This window comes from Acipenser ruthenus, chromosome 29 (genome assembly GCF_902713425.1).
Source record: "Acipenser ruthenus chromosome 29, fAciRut3.2 maternal haplotype, whole genome shotgun sequence".
In the NCBI taxonomy this organism is placed as follows: Eukaryota; Metazoa; Chordata; class Actinopteri; order Acipenseriformes; family Acipenseridae; genus Acipenser; species Acipenser ruthenus.
Window position 1 is genome coordinate 1,232,192 of NC_081217.1, and position 14,176 is coordinate 1,246,367.

General features: G+C 41.4%; 1 protein-coding gene across 1 annotated transcript; it reads right to left on the reverse strand.

Annotated features, from left to right (window-relative positions):
* Positions 1 to 1,671: 1,671 nt before the first annotated feature.
* Positions 1,672 to 11,835, reverse strand: LOC117433147 (vesicle-associated membrane protein-associated protein B-like). Its single transcript, XM_034908254.2, has 6 exons — positions 11,642 to 11,835; positions 8,730 to 8,882; positions 5,734 to 5,837; positions 5,023 to 5,103; positions 4,420 to 4,596; positions 1,672 to 4,062 (listed from the first exon to the last, which is right to left on the reverse strand). Exons 1-6 carry the CDS (start codon positions 11,697 to 11,699, stop codon positions 3,898 to 3,900), a joined length of 738 nt encoding a protein of 245 aa, XP_034764145.2. The 5' UTR covers positions 11,700 to 11,835; the 3' UTR covers positions 1,672 to 3,897.
* Between the last annotated feature and the right edge of the window lie 2,341 nt (positions 11,836 to 14,176).

Genomic DNA, 14,176 nt, shown 5'->3' on the forward strand with positions numbered 1-14,176 from the left:
TTTAATTCAATCACCAGAAGAGAATAGTCCTGCCATTTGGCATTCTTTAAACCCGTCCTTGTAGTGCCGGAAGCCTCAAGCCACACTATTTCCAGCTGTATCCTTGCAATCTTGTGGTGCTGGGATGCGAGTCACACGCACTCAATGATCCCGTTGGGACTGTTCTGGGCTCCCCTGGAAAATATGCAATTGTTTCAAAGTGTTCTGCAATGGTTTTGTTATTTCCCTTCTAAACCCAGCGTACGGGCCTCTCGACATGTGCAAGAAATTCATGCTGGCACTTGGATCATGTTTAGTCCAAATCTCTAATAAAAAAATTAAAAAACTGTTACCCGTTTTTAAACAAATCTAATTCCTGGGAAATATGTACACTGGGAAATGCTTCATATGAATCAATGCTAATTATTTAGACTGATTTTCTAGAAGGACAGGGCTGATGAGCAGGTCTTTAAAGGGACCTGCGAAGTGGCTCATAGGCAGTGAAAATACATTTCTGTGCTTAACACAGAAAACCTGTCTACACCTCTGCACTCACCCAGTCCCTCGCCTCCACTTGCATCTCAAGCCTGTTTCTTGTTCTGGTAGAGCTCTATCATAATTGGTGGATCCCCGGTAGCTCTGTGTTCTCATTGGTCGGTAGACAGAGAGGTGTTCAGCGGAATAGAACTTCAAGACAGGTCTTCAGAAGGTTGAGAATGTAAACACTGTTTGAGCTGCACATGAACAGGAAGCGCCGATCACTGATGTAACACATCTTGTTATGTAATTCCATCAAGAGTAGAAATGAGTACGGCTGGTCACTGTTGCAGCAAGAGGCGGGTAACTTCACAGGAAGTGCATTTCAAAGGGGCAAGTTAAGCTCATAAAGTGAGCCAACACTAAATGTTAAAGAAAAAAAAAACATGCAGTCGTTTTTTGTATGCGGGAAACTGCCACAAATAGGTTTACCAAAAAATGTCATCAGAAAACTCAACTGATACAAACATATATATAAAACAGTTTTCTTAACCCAATTAAGAAGCAAGATATAGTCTTGCCAAGAAAAAAAAAATAAACTAAGCATATTTAGTTTGAAAAAAAAAAATACATATTTTCAGGAAAATATTGCATCAACAACATTCTAATTACCTGTCATTTTTTTTGTAAATTGTACATGTTTCTGTGTGTGCTGTCCAACATAAAAACATTACCAGACAGCCATGAATGCTAACTACCAGATCCGCAATAGGAACCAGATTCCTTTGGGCTTGCCGAAAAAAAAAAAAAAATAAAAAATAATAATAATAATAATAATGATAATGTTAGCAAAAAACAGACAGAAACACTAGACCTGCCTTAAATATTAAAAACTTAAATAAAATAGCAAAAGCATGCAAAAAAACAAAACCCTAATTTCACTGTAAACCTGGGGTGGTAACATAATGTATCCCTTTATCTCAACAAGAGGGTTAACTGCAGACAAGCACTCTTCGCTTGATATATGTAAAAAGGGATCATTTTTAAAAGGCAGACGAGAGAGCTTCTAAACATTGGCCTTGTCACCTATAAAGAAACAGTGTGAAGCCGCAGTGACAGATCTCCACATGCTAAAAACATTTTAAAAAAATTTCAGCACTAATAAAATCAGGAAGTCATACATGTTAGTACAAAAACAAACAAATATACACAGCATGTAGGTTTGGGGCTTTATTTAATTTATTAAGATGCTACATAGTCCAACAGGGTTGGGCATTACACCATAGACTAGTTTACTACGAATATTCATTTCTCAGATAGAACTGTTATTGATATACATACAAAACAGGTGCCCGGCTTCTGTGGTAACACTATGGCGATGGTCTGAAGCTGCTTTACAGGCCTAGGGGCTGTTTCTCTGGGGGCTACTTTAACCTAAACAAACAGCATCGTGAGGGCATCACAAGAACAGCGTTCACAACCCAGTGTTTCCCAAAGCTCCATCCATCTCCAAACTGCACTTGAACCTGTCATGAGTTCACGGTTCATCTGGGGTCGTGGTGGACCTTTACAACACACTGCGACACCAAGAGGACGCAGATACACGTGCGTGTGTGTGTGTGTGTGCGCGTGCGTGGCTGCTTAACCAATAACAGTTTCCTTGAGTCTTCAGCAGCACCACACGAATATAACAGAGTTTTTGACCCTTTATAGATACCAAAAAAGATCGAATTCGTTTTATTTGCCTCTTTAGCAATACTTGAAAAACAAGCGAAGCTCAGAAGAAGACCCAGGGGTTTTGGGAAACACGCGTCAAGATAGATCTGAAGCAGTTGCACCGGATTAGAAGAGAATAGTTTTGAAGTCACAAGTAGTACTGTTGCAGGTCAGTGTCTAAGGGATCTCTCTGTGGGTGGGTGGGTGTGTGTGTATTTCAGCATCAAGAAAAGTTCCATTCACCTTTTATATGTTTTAAAGAGGTGTTTTTTTTTTTTTCATCTTGCAAGTTATCATTTTCTTACAATATGCAAACGTGAGACGAAACACATTTAAATTATTTATATGCGTATATTTAGAAATCCGTCCCATTGACATTTAAGACCATAGACTAAACTAAAGCTAGACACAAAGTGGTCCCTTTTGAAGAAGACAGTCCTTGGGGCTTGTTCAGAACGATGTTTTAGGGATAACTTTTATTACAGTGCATGGAAAAGTGATGCAGTGATAACACAATGAAGGTTGTGATGGCAAAGGAGTCAAAAACAATACAAATAATTTAAATCTATAGAACTGATTTATAAATGGATTTACGCCAAGTTTAAAAAAAAAAAAAAAAAAAACAACGAGCCGATTTAAAAGTGACTAACAGTGTTTTCGTTTTGAATAACAAATTGCCTTGGTAATCCATGCATTTCTGTATAAAGCTCTGCGCTATACCCACCTACACTCACTCCGCGAGAACAGATTATTATGCTATTTTTTTCCCCCTTGTCCTACAGTAGTAGAGCAATTTGCTCATCATCATTTCAAGCTAAAACTCTACAAAACTTTTGAGTTTTGTGGCTGAAGTCCAGAAGCTGCTCCTCAGCATGACAAAGGAAGACACCCTGTACTCCACATGCCTCCCAGTGCTGTATTTACATGTTGAATGTTACTGCTGTACAGTAGATATTGCTGCAATGCAAACTTTAGAGTAAACAAAAATCAAAGATGTAACCTTTCAGCAGCTTTGCTACATATGCCCTTTATTTTTAAATAAAGAATAACTTGCACATGAAAGATCGACATTCACTTGAATGAAGCTCGTTAGTCAGAACTCTCACAAGAGAACGCCATCGTTGCACAAGGCCCTTCCTTACAATAACGAACCCCCCCTTGGCATCTTCTATTACTAACAAAGTTTGCCTGTAGTTTCCTACCCTTCTATCTGGCCCAGCCCCAGATCTGGATTATGATTGGCCAGCCCCAGTTCCTGATTATGATTGGCCAGCCCCAGATCCTGATTATGATTGGTCAGCCCCAGCAGTCGTTCATTTCACTTTAGTTAGATTTTATCTAGAGGTCTAAAATAAAGGATTTAAAAAAACATTCATGGTATGCCATTAACTTTATCAATTATAAGATTTGCCTTGTCTGGTGTGTTAGGAAACGTCACTCATTTATTTAACTATACAAGTTATCATTTTTTCCCATTAACATTATCTGCATCTGTGCAAGGGGAGAGTAATTAAAAGGCAAGACCTGTGAGATTTTACATTTTATATATATATATATATATATATATATATATATATATATATATATATATATATATAATTTTTTTTATGTATTTTTATTATTTTTTTATTTTTTTAACATAGCATGATTCAATTCTACCCCAGTGATATGGCATATTTTGATTAATAATCCAAATCCATTTCTTCCTTAGCAAGCATGCTGCCTCTACAAGGCCAGTTTTCCTATAATCACACCGAGGATTAAGAATAACACAGCCAGAGCGAGCAGGCGGGTGGTGGGCCCTTCCTCTTTCACAAGAGCAGCGTTGGCTCCTCCTGAGGGGCTGCCCGTCATCGGGGCGCTCCTCCTCATCCTCAGCCCTTCGTCTTCCTGTGGGAAAGAGGATTAAACAGGACAAGGGTCAAACCAGCACTAGCCTGCAAACACTCCTGGCTCTTTAGAACTTCTCTCAATGAAGTCTACTGTCAAAACGATCAGGAGACTGGGAGTTTGATGTGACGTAAACTGTTCCTCCCTTTGCAGCTGCAGCAACGACGCCTATGTTAGTGACCCTACAGATAAATGCACATTTTCAGATGTCCAGGTCATAATGAACCACAGATTCTAAATGCTTGTTATTAGTCTCAAACTCTACATGTACAAGCGAATAAAATCACAAAAAGCCAACAGGTTTCTGAAGGGTTCATTGTAAGGGCTGCACAGTGCTTGGTTCCCTGGCATGCATACCTTGATTTGTTTGTTCTCGTCCCGTAGTCGCTGCACTTCAGCCTGAAGCCTCTTGCACTCTTCCAGGATCTTCTTCACTTCACTGTCATCCAGGGTGGAGCTGGCGGACTTGAACAACGATGACGATTCAGACTTCGACGCACTCGTTGACGTGATTTTATTCTGATCAACATCATGCTGTAAAAAAAATTTAAAAAACAAGCATTTTTTTCCCCCGCTTCCATAGTTGTAATGCTTTGGAGCTCAGATCGGAGACGTATTCTTTGCAACAAGTCTCTAAATTATTAGATTTGGACAAAACTCTGCTGTTCAGGCTCAGTATCTTTATGGCTTTTCCAGCTCAAGGTCCCGAAAGATAGCTGGATAAAGTATTGCATCTGTGGTTCTCAAGTTATGATCGTGTATGTTACAAAAACACACACAAAAACATGACTAAATGAATGTGACTCAGAGAAACAGTCCAGGAGGATGGCTCTGTCCCCTGTATAAAACACCTTACAGGCAGCCATGTATCAGCACTACGAAACGATTACTTGCCAGGGACAGGCTTGTGCTTTCCGTTAGGCATTTCTGAAAGTCCCAGCCTGGAGTGCGTATACTTACTGTTTTCTCATTCTCTGACGGAAGCTCAAAGACACACCTCAGCTTGGAATCCATCAACTCCTCTGGCTTTGCTTCTTTCCACTGGAGAGGAAGAGGACAGGGGGAAGGCATTAGAGCCAAGAACATGTAACCCACTGCACCTGTGCCCGATTCACTTTCTGGAAACCGCACGGCTTTCGAGACGTTTCACACTTTCTGCATTCCGCGATGAAAAAAACATACAAAAAATAACACAGCGCAGGACCGAATTCAAGCAGACAGGTTCACTACAGAGCAGGACCGAATTCAAGCAGACAGGTTTTAATACAGCCTCCCTACATAACCCTACATAACCCCCCCATCCACGATACTAATGGGCTAACCCCAACAAAATATACATTTCTATTTCAGGACAGGTACGAGACAACATGAAAACGTTTTCAGCTGGAGTGTGTTAAAAATGCTACACCCAGCCCTGTGCGTGTGGCACTGTTTACTGGATCCTGTGTAACACATTTCTTTATTTTATTTTAATTATTTTAATCACGCTGGCCCAGTTAAACATGACAGTGTGCTCTGCATTCTCTATCCTCTGTGCCAACGAGGTCTCGAATTCTGGCATGAGCCTCGCTCGCCAGGCTCTGCATGGTGAAGGCTGCGGGCCAGCAGTTAACAGCATGAACACAGCTCAGAAACGCTCCCAATCTGGAAGTAAAGGCGTTGCACACTTACTACTCCCTCCATGTCAGTCACGTTATCTGGAGCCATCAGCGACTGCACCATAAACTTGTGCTTGCTTTTCTCATTAGGGTCATAGTCAAACGGCTGTAGCATAACTGCAAGAAGAAAAGACAAAAGCACTAAGAATTAAAACTAAAACACACCGACATAGTCATCGTTTGCAATCCTTATGAGGGAAAAACAACTGCCACGAGGACCCTGTTTCTTTGGCAGCCTTTCAGCCTTTTGTGCATGAATTCTTGAAAACAGTTAAACACATTTGAAGTAGTTCTGGACACACAATATATATATATATTTTTCCCATTGCTTTATATGAGGAAATATTGCATCGTTATATGTGGTCGTTTGGGTCTTCCATACGTCCCCATATAACGATTAGAATAGTGTTTGTGATCTGTGCCCGTGCATGAAAAGGTTGATTATTTTTTAAAGGGCTTATTAACTGTTGATTGAATAGTAAGTATAGCTGAAACGTAAGAATTATAAAATCAAAAAATATACCTGAAAGATGTAAAGCCGCACCACCTTTTCACTAGCTGGATGAGGTCTGTGAAGCCTGCGTTTTGATGCAAGTCTGTTTTTAACAGCACAGATGTGGCAAAATCTGCATTTTTGTTTTTTATAGCATTCCATGTACATAATTAAGAAATAAACATCTCCAGTTTGCAAATTAAAACCAGACCCATGTTTTATTTTGTTTATTAAAAACAGTACCAGTGATACTTTGTTTGATAAGTATTCTTAAATATTAAAAAAAAACTAAAGAAAAAGAAAATAGACAAATGCCTGTATTTTTGCACACTTAACTGTGGCAACTAAATAGATTCCAAGTGCTTGAACACCTGGAAAGTACAACATAAGCGTGATTGGCGACTGGATGCCTCCTATCTAAAGCAAAGTGCAAGACAGTAAAAGTGGGTCATGAGCTTAGCAACCATGCAATGCAGCAAGGAGCGCAGCCAGACACTTTATTTAGCACATGTAACAAAGGCAGCTAATAAAGGCTGAAGATGAAAAGAGTCCAGAGGAGTTGTTTTTTTTTGTCGACTCCAAACCTTGGATGGGAAAGGGCTGTTGAAAGCTGTGTCTTTATTTGTGCAGTGTATAATTAAAGACTCGTGTTGCATGCCAGTTTGAGCTGTTAAAGCTTCTGGTGAGAGCTTAATTAAGCACACTGTGCATCTTCTGAAGAGGCCACGATCAATTAAGGCTCATGAAAACTTGGAACTGCCCAAATTGCTATGCTACTGGAGTCTTCACAGAATCCATGTTGTCCTGTATAACACGGTAAACAAATCTACATTTGCAATGCCACTCACAATTTGCAGGCTGAAAAGAAATTGGATTTAATAACCCTGTACTGTGAACAACATTTCCAGTGCAACACAGAGCCCGGGCTGCATTCAGACGAGTCATAACAGTCCCATGTAAAGAAGGTCATGATCCGGCTGAAAGGCAGCAGTAGAACCGCTTTCCTGGTGGAATGCAGCTGTGTTCATTTAGCTGCTGTGACCTTTAACACGGCAGAACAAAAAGGCTTCAGTTTGCCAAGGCCAATCCCACCTACAGGTGCAAATAAAAAGCTTGCGGACAGCGCCACGAACATGCTACCACTATGGGGAGCGAGGTTAATTACAGCTAATTGCTGTTCCCTTACAGCATGTTCATTAAATGTTGTGACTCAAAAGGAAGGCAATCAGAGAGCAGTTTCCGATCAGGATTAATTTGCTCCTGAGGGATGATAATAAAACTACAGCAGCAAGTAAGAGAAGTTCACCCCAAACGAGCTTCTTCACAGCTGGCGACAGTCGGAAAGGAAACATCGTCTAATGCTCAGTGAAAGGATGTCAAACCAGTATGACAAAACTATTGGCTAAATGCAGTGTCACGTGACCAAAAATGGTCAAGTCTGTGCTATTGCCCACAGACCGGGCAATGGTCACTATAGCGGTCAATAATGAAAACATCCATTATTGCCTCCTGATTTAATTTTTTTATCACCCATGCCTTTTACCCAAGGCAGAAACATAGACTAGGAATGTAAACAGACAGGTCTGTATTTTCTTTTAAAAAGAACATTATTTTATTTTAGTGTCACATGTTCTAGGATTGTGGAAGACTGCAGCTTTTCAAGTGTCATTAAGACTCTACAGATTCCAGGAGTCAGATTCCAAATCCAATTTAAAAAATCTAAATGTCAGTGCACACAAATACTGCCCGAGGGCAAATACTGCCTGCTATACAAGTGCTTCTAGCGAAACCTGCAATGCAAGGTTTTTATTATTCCTTGAAGGCCCTACAGGAGATCAAGTATCGGGGTGCTTGTCAGTGTAAAGCGAGGCAGTCACAGCCCCACCATTACAAGAGCCCCACAGTGTGAAACCCGATAGAAGCCCTATAAGACGATGCAAAGACAGCAGATAGCTTTCACAAATGGAAATGTAACAGCATACCGCCTCCCCTTTATCCAACCCTGAAACTTGATGTGGGGCTAGCAGCTGTTTACTGGGTGTCAACAGGGCTTCAGCTCCATCGGGGGTTACTGCACAAGTGGCAAATGACATCTGGGAATAACCAACAGTAATGCAAGAACACGCTGGTCTTCAGGGTAATGCTATCTCATTCCAGCCAATGAAGGTGGTCAGATCAGGCTGGGCACTGCATATTTGTGCATCTCGTTTACTAGAGCCTCTGTGTACGTTTCATTTCATTCCATTCCACTGAGCAGGTCCAGCAAAAAAAAACAGGATTGCAGAAAAACTAAAAAGAAAAACGCAGTAGTATTATTATGGAAATAATGCTTAACTTAAATCAGGTGACCCAAAAAAATAACTTTCCTGCATACTGGTTTGCAAGTATCAAGATTGAGTTTCTGTCTTTGATCGCTTCCCCCATGACTGCAGACCCACGCACACACACACACACACAGAGCCATGCATACACACACACACAACCCCATGCACACACACACGCACACAGTCACCTACCCGACACATCGACGGATGCTCCCGAATCCAGGACTCCACTGTTGGGTCTCACGCAGTACCGGCGCGGGGCCGTCGTCTTCACTTTAAAATAAACCTTCCTGTCTGAGGGGTTTGTGAGAGTAAGGGTTGTGGTGACCACATCTGTGAAGGGACCTAAAGACACAAACAAATAAACATGTAGAAAACAATGTCACGTCTGACACAACAAGCCCTAAAAAAAACTAAAAGCTCTTTGACCATTTCACTCCCCCCCCCCCCCCCCACAGTAGTAGCTCAACACTCATGAAAACAAACAAAAGCAATTAAACAATTAGCTCCTCATAGCATTACTACAATGATTATTAACCTGTGAAATAAAATGAATGATCTACAAAAAACAAAGAGAAACAAGACGCTCCGATACCCTCGAGGGTGCTCGTACTTTGCCAAGTTTGACAAGTCTGCAGAGGTGAGTCTGAGGTGCCATTAAAATATTTACAGAACTAGGCTACAGCACTGAAGAAAGGGATACAATTTAAAAGTAAATGAACACTGTGTAACTGGATCATTCAGTACCTACGAGTCACAAAAACACCTGCAATGTGAGGAGCTAGAAGCAACCTGCTACCTAACATTAGAAAGTAAAAAATACACAAAAAACACAGCAAGAATCACATTTTACTTTTAATCACGCAGATCAAAATAGATAGCATGGACAGAGTAATCCACCTGGCTGAATCCACCAGTCCCTTTCCTTGCACTGCAAGACACAGTGAGATGGGAGCAACACTGATCAGCACACACAAAATGGCCCTGGTAGGAATAGGAAGGGAGGCTTCATACAAATAAGATTTCTGAAGGCAAACGTGTGCACATTGAAGGCTTGTCTGTCAGCAGAACTAACTGCAACTTTAAAACTGGATCACTGGAAATCACCGCCTCTGTTTAAGGTTTGCACTCCTCTGACATATTGGACTGCCTAGTTTTGTCATGTGCGCACAGTCTACACGTGTATATGTAACAGCAACCAACAGGGAAGTAAATAACACTGCACACCAGTTTGATCCATTCCTGGTTTTCACTAGGAGTTCAGTAAGACACACCTGAGCTTGTTACCTATACGCTGTGGCTAATCAAGCTCCTAGTAAAACCTCGAACTGCCATGTCTTATTTGCATCCACCGGACCAATAATGATGATGCATGCATTTCCTTTTTGTAACTACTGTAATCAGGGAAATAATCATTTGAGCGCATGCTTTTAGCATTCAACAACGCAGGGACCTCCATCCATCACTCCTGGTAGGAATGCCATGATCAATACTGCTGTGCTGGCAGAAGATCAAATAAGAAAAAGAAAGGCTGCCTGACATGACCAGACGGACAGAGCAGGCTACAAATCCATCAAGATTTCCTTTTTAAAAAGAGATACTGTACTATGGTTTTGCACAAGTGCTCATTAGGTCTCAAGCTTTATAGAGCTCCATTGTTCTGCTTTGGAAGATTCAAGTTCTTTGCATTCAGGTTATGGTTCGGTCTCTTTCTGGGGGGCTGACTCGTGACATGCAGTTTACACTCTTTATATGTGACTCCTGATTACCAGTGAACTGTCATCATCACAATGGAGAGCATCAGACCCCTGCAGAGTGCACAGCACACGCATTCAAAGACATGATACTCCTACCTAACCAGAAGCTTTGCAATTGTGGGTGACACATACGAGGAGATTGTAGTGTGGGCTGGACGCTGTCAGAAAACAACGCCAGGTACAGGAGCCTTTGTGCACCCCAGTTATGGAAACCCAAATGCCCTCACCACAATGATGAGAGACTGCCTATTAGGTGTGGTGCACTAGAAAGAAAGAGAGGTGGTTGTATTTGTGGGGAGTAGGAGAGCACATCTGTGCTCAGGTCTGGGATTAGAATCGGGTTCAGGCATGTGACTCTGCACAAGAACACAGTGCAAACATCTCACAATGTTCATAGACACTTTATATTTCATTTGTTTTCTTTTTTTTAAAAGTTTAAAGAAGAGTCCAGTGGATTTTAATTTTTGGACAGCAGATTATATACAGTAGAAAAACGCACACATTTACAGCACTAGCGACTGCAGTTCAAGTGTATTAATAAATGAATTCATCTACTGCTGTACCAACAGATCATAAAATACCATATTCGTTCACTAGCTGAATTTACTGTAGGCAGCGTGCTAATATTACAAATACAAAGGCCTGCCTGACATTAACCAAGGGAGGAGGGGTTGAACACAAACATTTTCTGAAGACTAACAGTGTCAGAATTATCACAGAGAACTGTAAGAGTGGAATAAACGCCAGCGTGTTTAATACATGTCAAACAGAGGGGGGTATGCGACGGGTCTACAGGCTGACAGTGCAGTAATACAGAATGTCTACGTATGCGGTACATCGGGCATCGTCCTGCCGGACATTAATACAGGAAACAGCAGCACCTTCCTTAGCCCGGTCAAAAATGCGATTTGCTTTTGACATACAGAGCAATGCCCTAAATCAACAGAGGTATCTCCTTCCGAATAAAAATAAAACCCTTGTAATGATCTAGCTAATTTAAAACAACCAATCTCTCGCAGACGCAGGCCTACGGAAACCGAAAAAAAAAACACCATACTACAAATTCAGATGACATAGCTGAAATAACTGGGCCGGACTTCAGCCCCCGGGCCTGGGATATCAAATGGAGCGTGTCCCGGTGTAACCGGTGTGGATATACACTTGTTATTGGGGTGTTGTTGTAAGTGAAGGGCACACGGTAGCTGCTGTCTCTCTCTCTCTCTCTCTCTGTATGCGCCGGTCTGTCTGCTCGAAAGCCCCCTTCTCAACATGGCTGCCGCCGTCTTATTTTCCCATGCACATTTTGCACGTCTTGCTTGTTTTCAGTTTCTCCCCCCGTCTCCTTACCTTTAAATTTGAGTTCGTGCTCGGGCTGTAACAGCAGCACCTGTTCTAGCCTGGCCATGTCCCGGGGTTTTGGAGAGCAGTTTTGTGGTGTTTCTTGTTATTTTTGTTGGTTCGGGGGGGAGGAGGAGGAGGAGGAGGAGGACAGGAGGAGGATTTTATTTTACTGTATTTTTTTTTTTTTTTTTTGTACAGGGAGTTGCTGGAGAGCTGCTCGGGATGGCAGAGGCAGTGATGATGCAGCAGGAAGGAGGTGAGAGAGAGGCTGCCGGTGACGTCACCGCCCCGCAGCAGCCAGTGAGGGGCAAGGTGAGTTCTACGGGGGGCGGGGCTAGGGGGGTTGACGTCACCTGAGGAATATTCAGGTAGCTTCGACGTCAGAGGGTTCCATATATACATTTAATATAATTGAAACACATGTAAATTGAATGGGTTATGCTATTTCTACATACTACAAAAAAATACAAGGTGCATTTATTTTAAGATTGGTATATACTAGGAACATTTTTATTTATTTGTTTACAAATGTTAAGAGAATTAAATCCAGATGATAAAATCATTAAGGAAATTAAATAAATAACTGATTTTTTTTTTTGGTTTGTTTTGTGTAGATTTATCTTACAATCAAAATGGATTACTTCTTCAAAATAAGTTTGGATTCACAGCGGCTTCTTTCCGCTTAGCCGGGGGTGCATCAGTGACCTGGTTTTATAAACGCATTACTTGCTATAAAGGAAACGCATACACAAGTTTGAACACAAAACTCAAGGGTGGTAGCGAAGGAATTCTGTTTAAATTATTATTATTATTATTATTATTATTATTATTATTATTATTATTATTATTATTATTATCCAGGGTGACTTACAATTGTTATAAAATATCACAGTACAAAGTATCACATTACAGATAAGAGCAGTGGCAAAGTACAACAAAATCATTCGCAAAAAATAAAAATGAAATAAGAAAATTAGAGAATACAGTAAATAATTCCATGCAAGAGCAGTTAGCTTATATTATAAATATTTGCTTCTACGAGTAAAGTCCGGCGTGAGCACGTTGTAAGTAGGATGAATGGATGAGAGTGATTTCAAATCAGAGCAATTACAAAGTGCTCCAAACTCTTTGCAGCTCAGTTTCCCCGCTGCAGTGTGCACAGAGCCACGACCTAAGAGCACAGGTTACCAAGAAGCGCTGCCGTGCTGCGCATCCGAGACGCGGGCGCATTCTCTCACACGGGACCCTCGGCATGGCACAGGCTGCCTTCAATCCCGAGCAGCTTCAGCTTCATCTTCATCGCGTTGTTATAGAAACCATGAAGACAGGGGTCACGTAAACTCGTGTAGCCATCATTACTCATGTGTTCACAGTATGCCGTTGGAAGCGGTTTGTCTTTCTTTCTCTGAGTGCTATTTGTCCTGTAACTTGCCAACACAAGCGCCGGGTCCACGCTGTGAGTAAGGCTTTGTTGTCTTCCTCAGTGAGTAATATATACCACCGCCTCAGTGTGTGTGACTAACATGTCCCAGCTCATAGTAATACATCACTGTACTCTAATAGAAATATTGGAAGAAGAGCCCCTCTCTGCAAATTGGATTTTTATCTAGAGATTCCACACCAAGACAAAAACAAATCTTAAAAAACAAACAAAAAAAAACAGCTAGTGTTCTGTACCATTTTTTTTGTAGACGGTTACTTATATCCCCCTGGGTCACACATTTTCCAGTTCATTTTTAGAAATTCTAAAGCATTTTGCGTGAACTCTATGGAGTTGGAGAAGTTGCCCCGTCACAAACATGTATGCATTATAAAATGGATACATAGGTAGGAAACTTAACATGGTCCAATCGTGCACACGGTGACTGAAGCAGATATAGCGACTGCCGGTTAACTTCACACTCGCTGTAATGGGATGTCAATTTATAATTTATCACTGGGTTATAGCTGACATTACAACCATGTTCTTAGCGGGGTGGAGCAATACGATTGCAATGTTAAAACACAACAGCTTCAACAGTGTTTATAATCAAAGTTCAAACGTTCAGCGTACAAACAGATATCAGACAGCAGCTTACAGTACCACCTTGCCCCGGTCATAAAAATCCAGCGGTGCCGTGTTCAGCTGCATTCTGAGAAGCGTTCTTGTTGAGCCTGTAATGAGCTATAATCATTTCCCCTGGCAGGGAGGAGCAGGTTTGTAATTCATTAGAAACGTGTGCCGAGAATTGGAGATGCATTATAACATTCTATGATTAAATACGGAAAATAAAAAAAAAATAAAAAAAAAACATTTTCACCACCGAGACCAGCATGAACCTGCTTGCAGAGGGAGTGGAAAGCAGTCATTGGAACAGCAAGCACGTTGTGGTCTAGAATGAATGAACCTGCTTGCAGAGGGAGTGGAAAGCAGTCATTGGAACAGCAAGCTCGTTGTGGTCTAGAATGAATGAACCTGCTTGCAGAGGGAGTGGAAAGCAGTCATTGGAACAGCAAGCACGTTGTGGTCTAGAATGAATGAACCTGCTTGCAGAGGGAGTG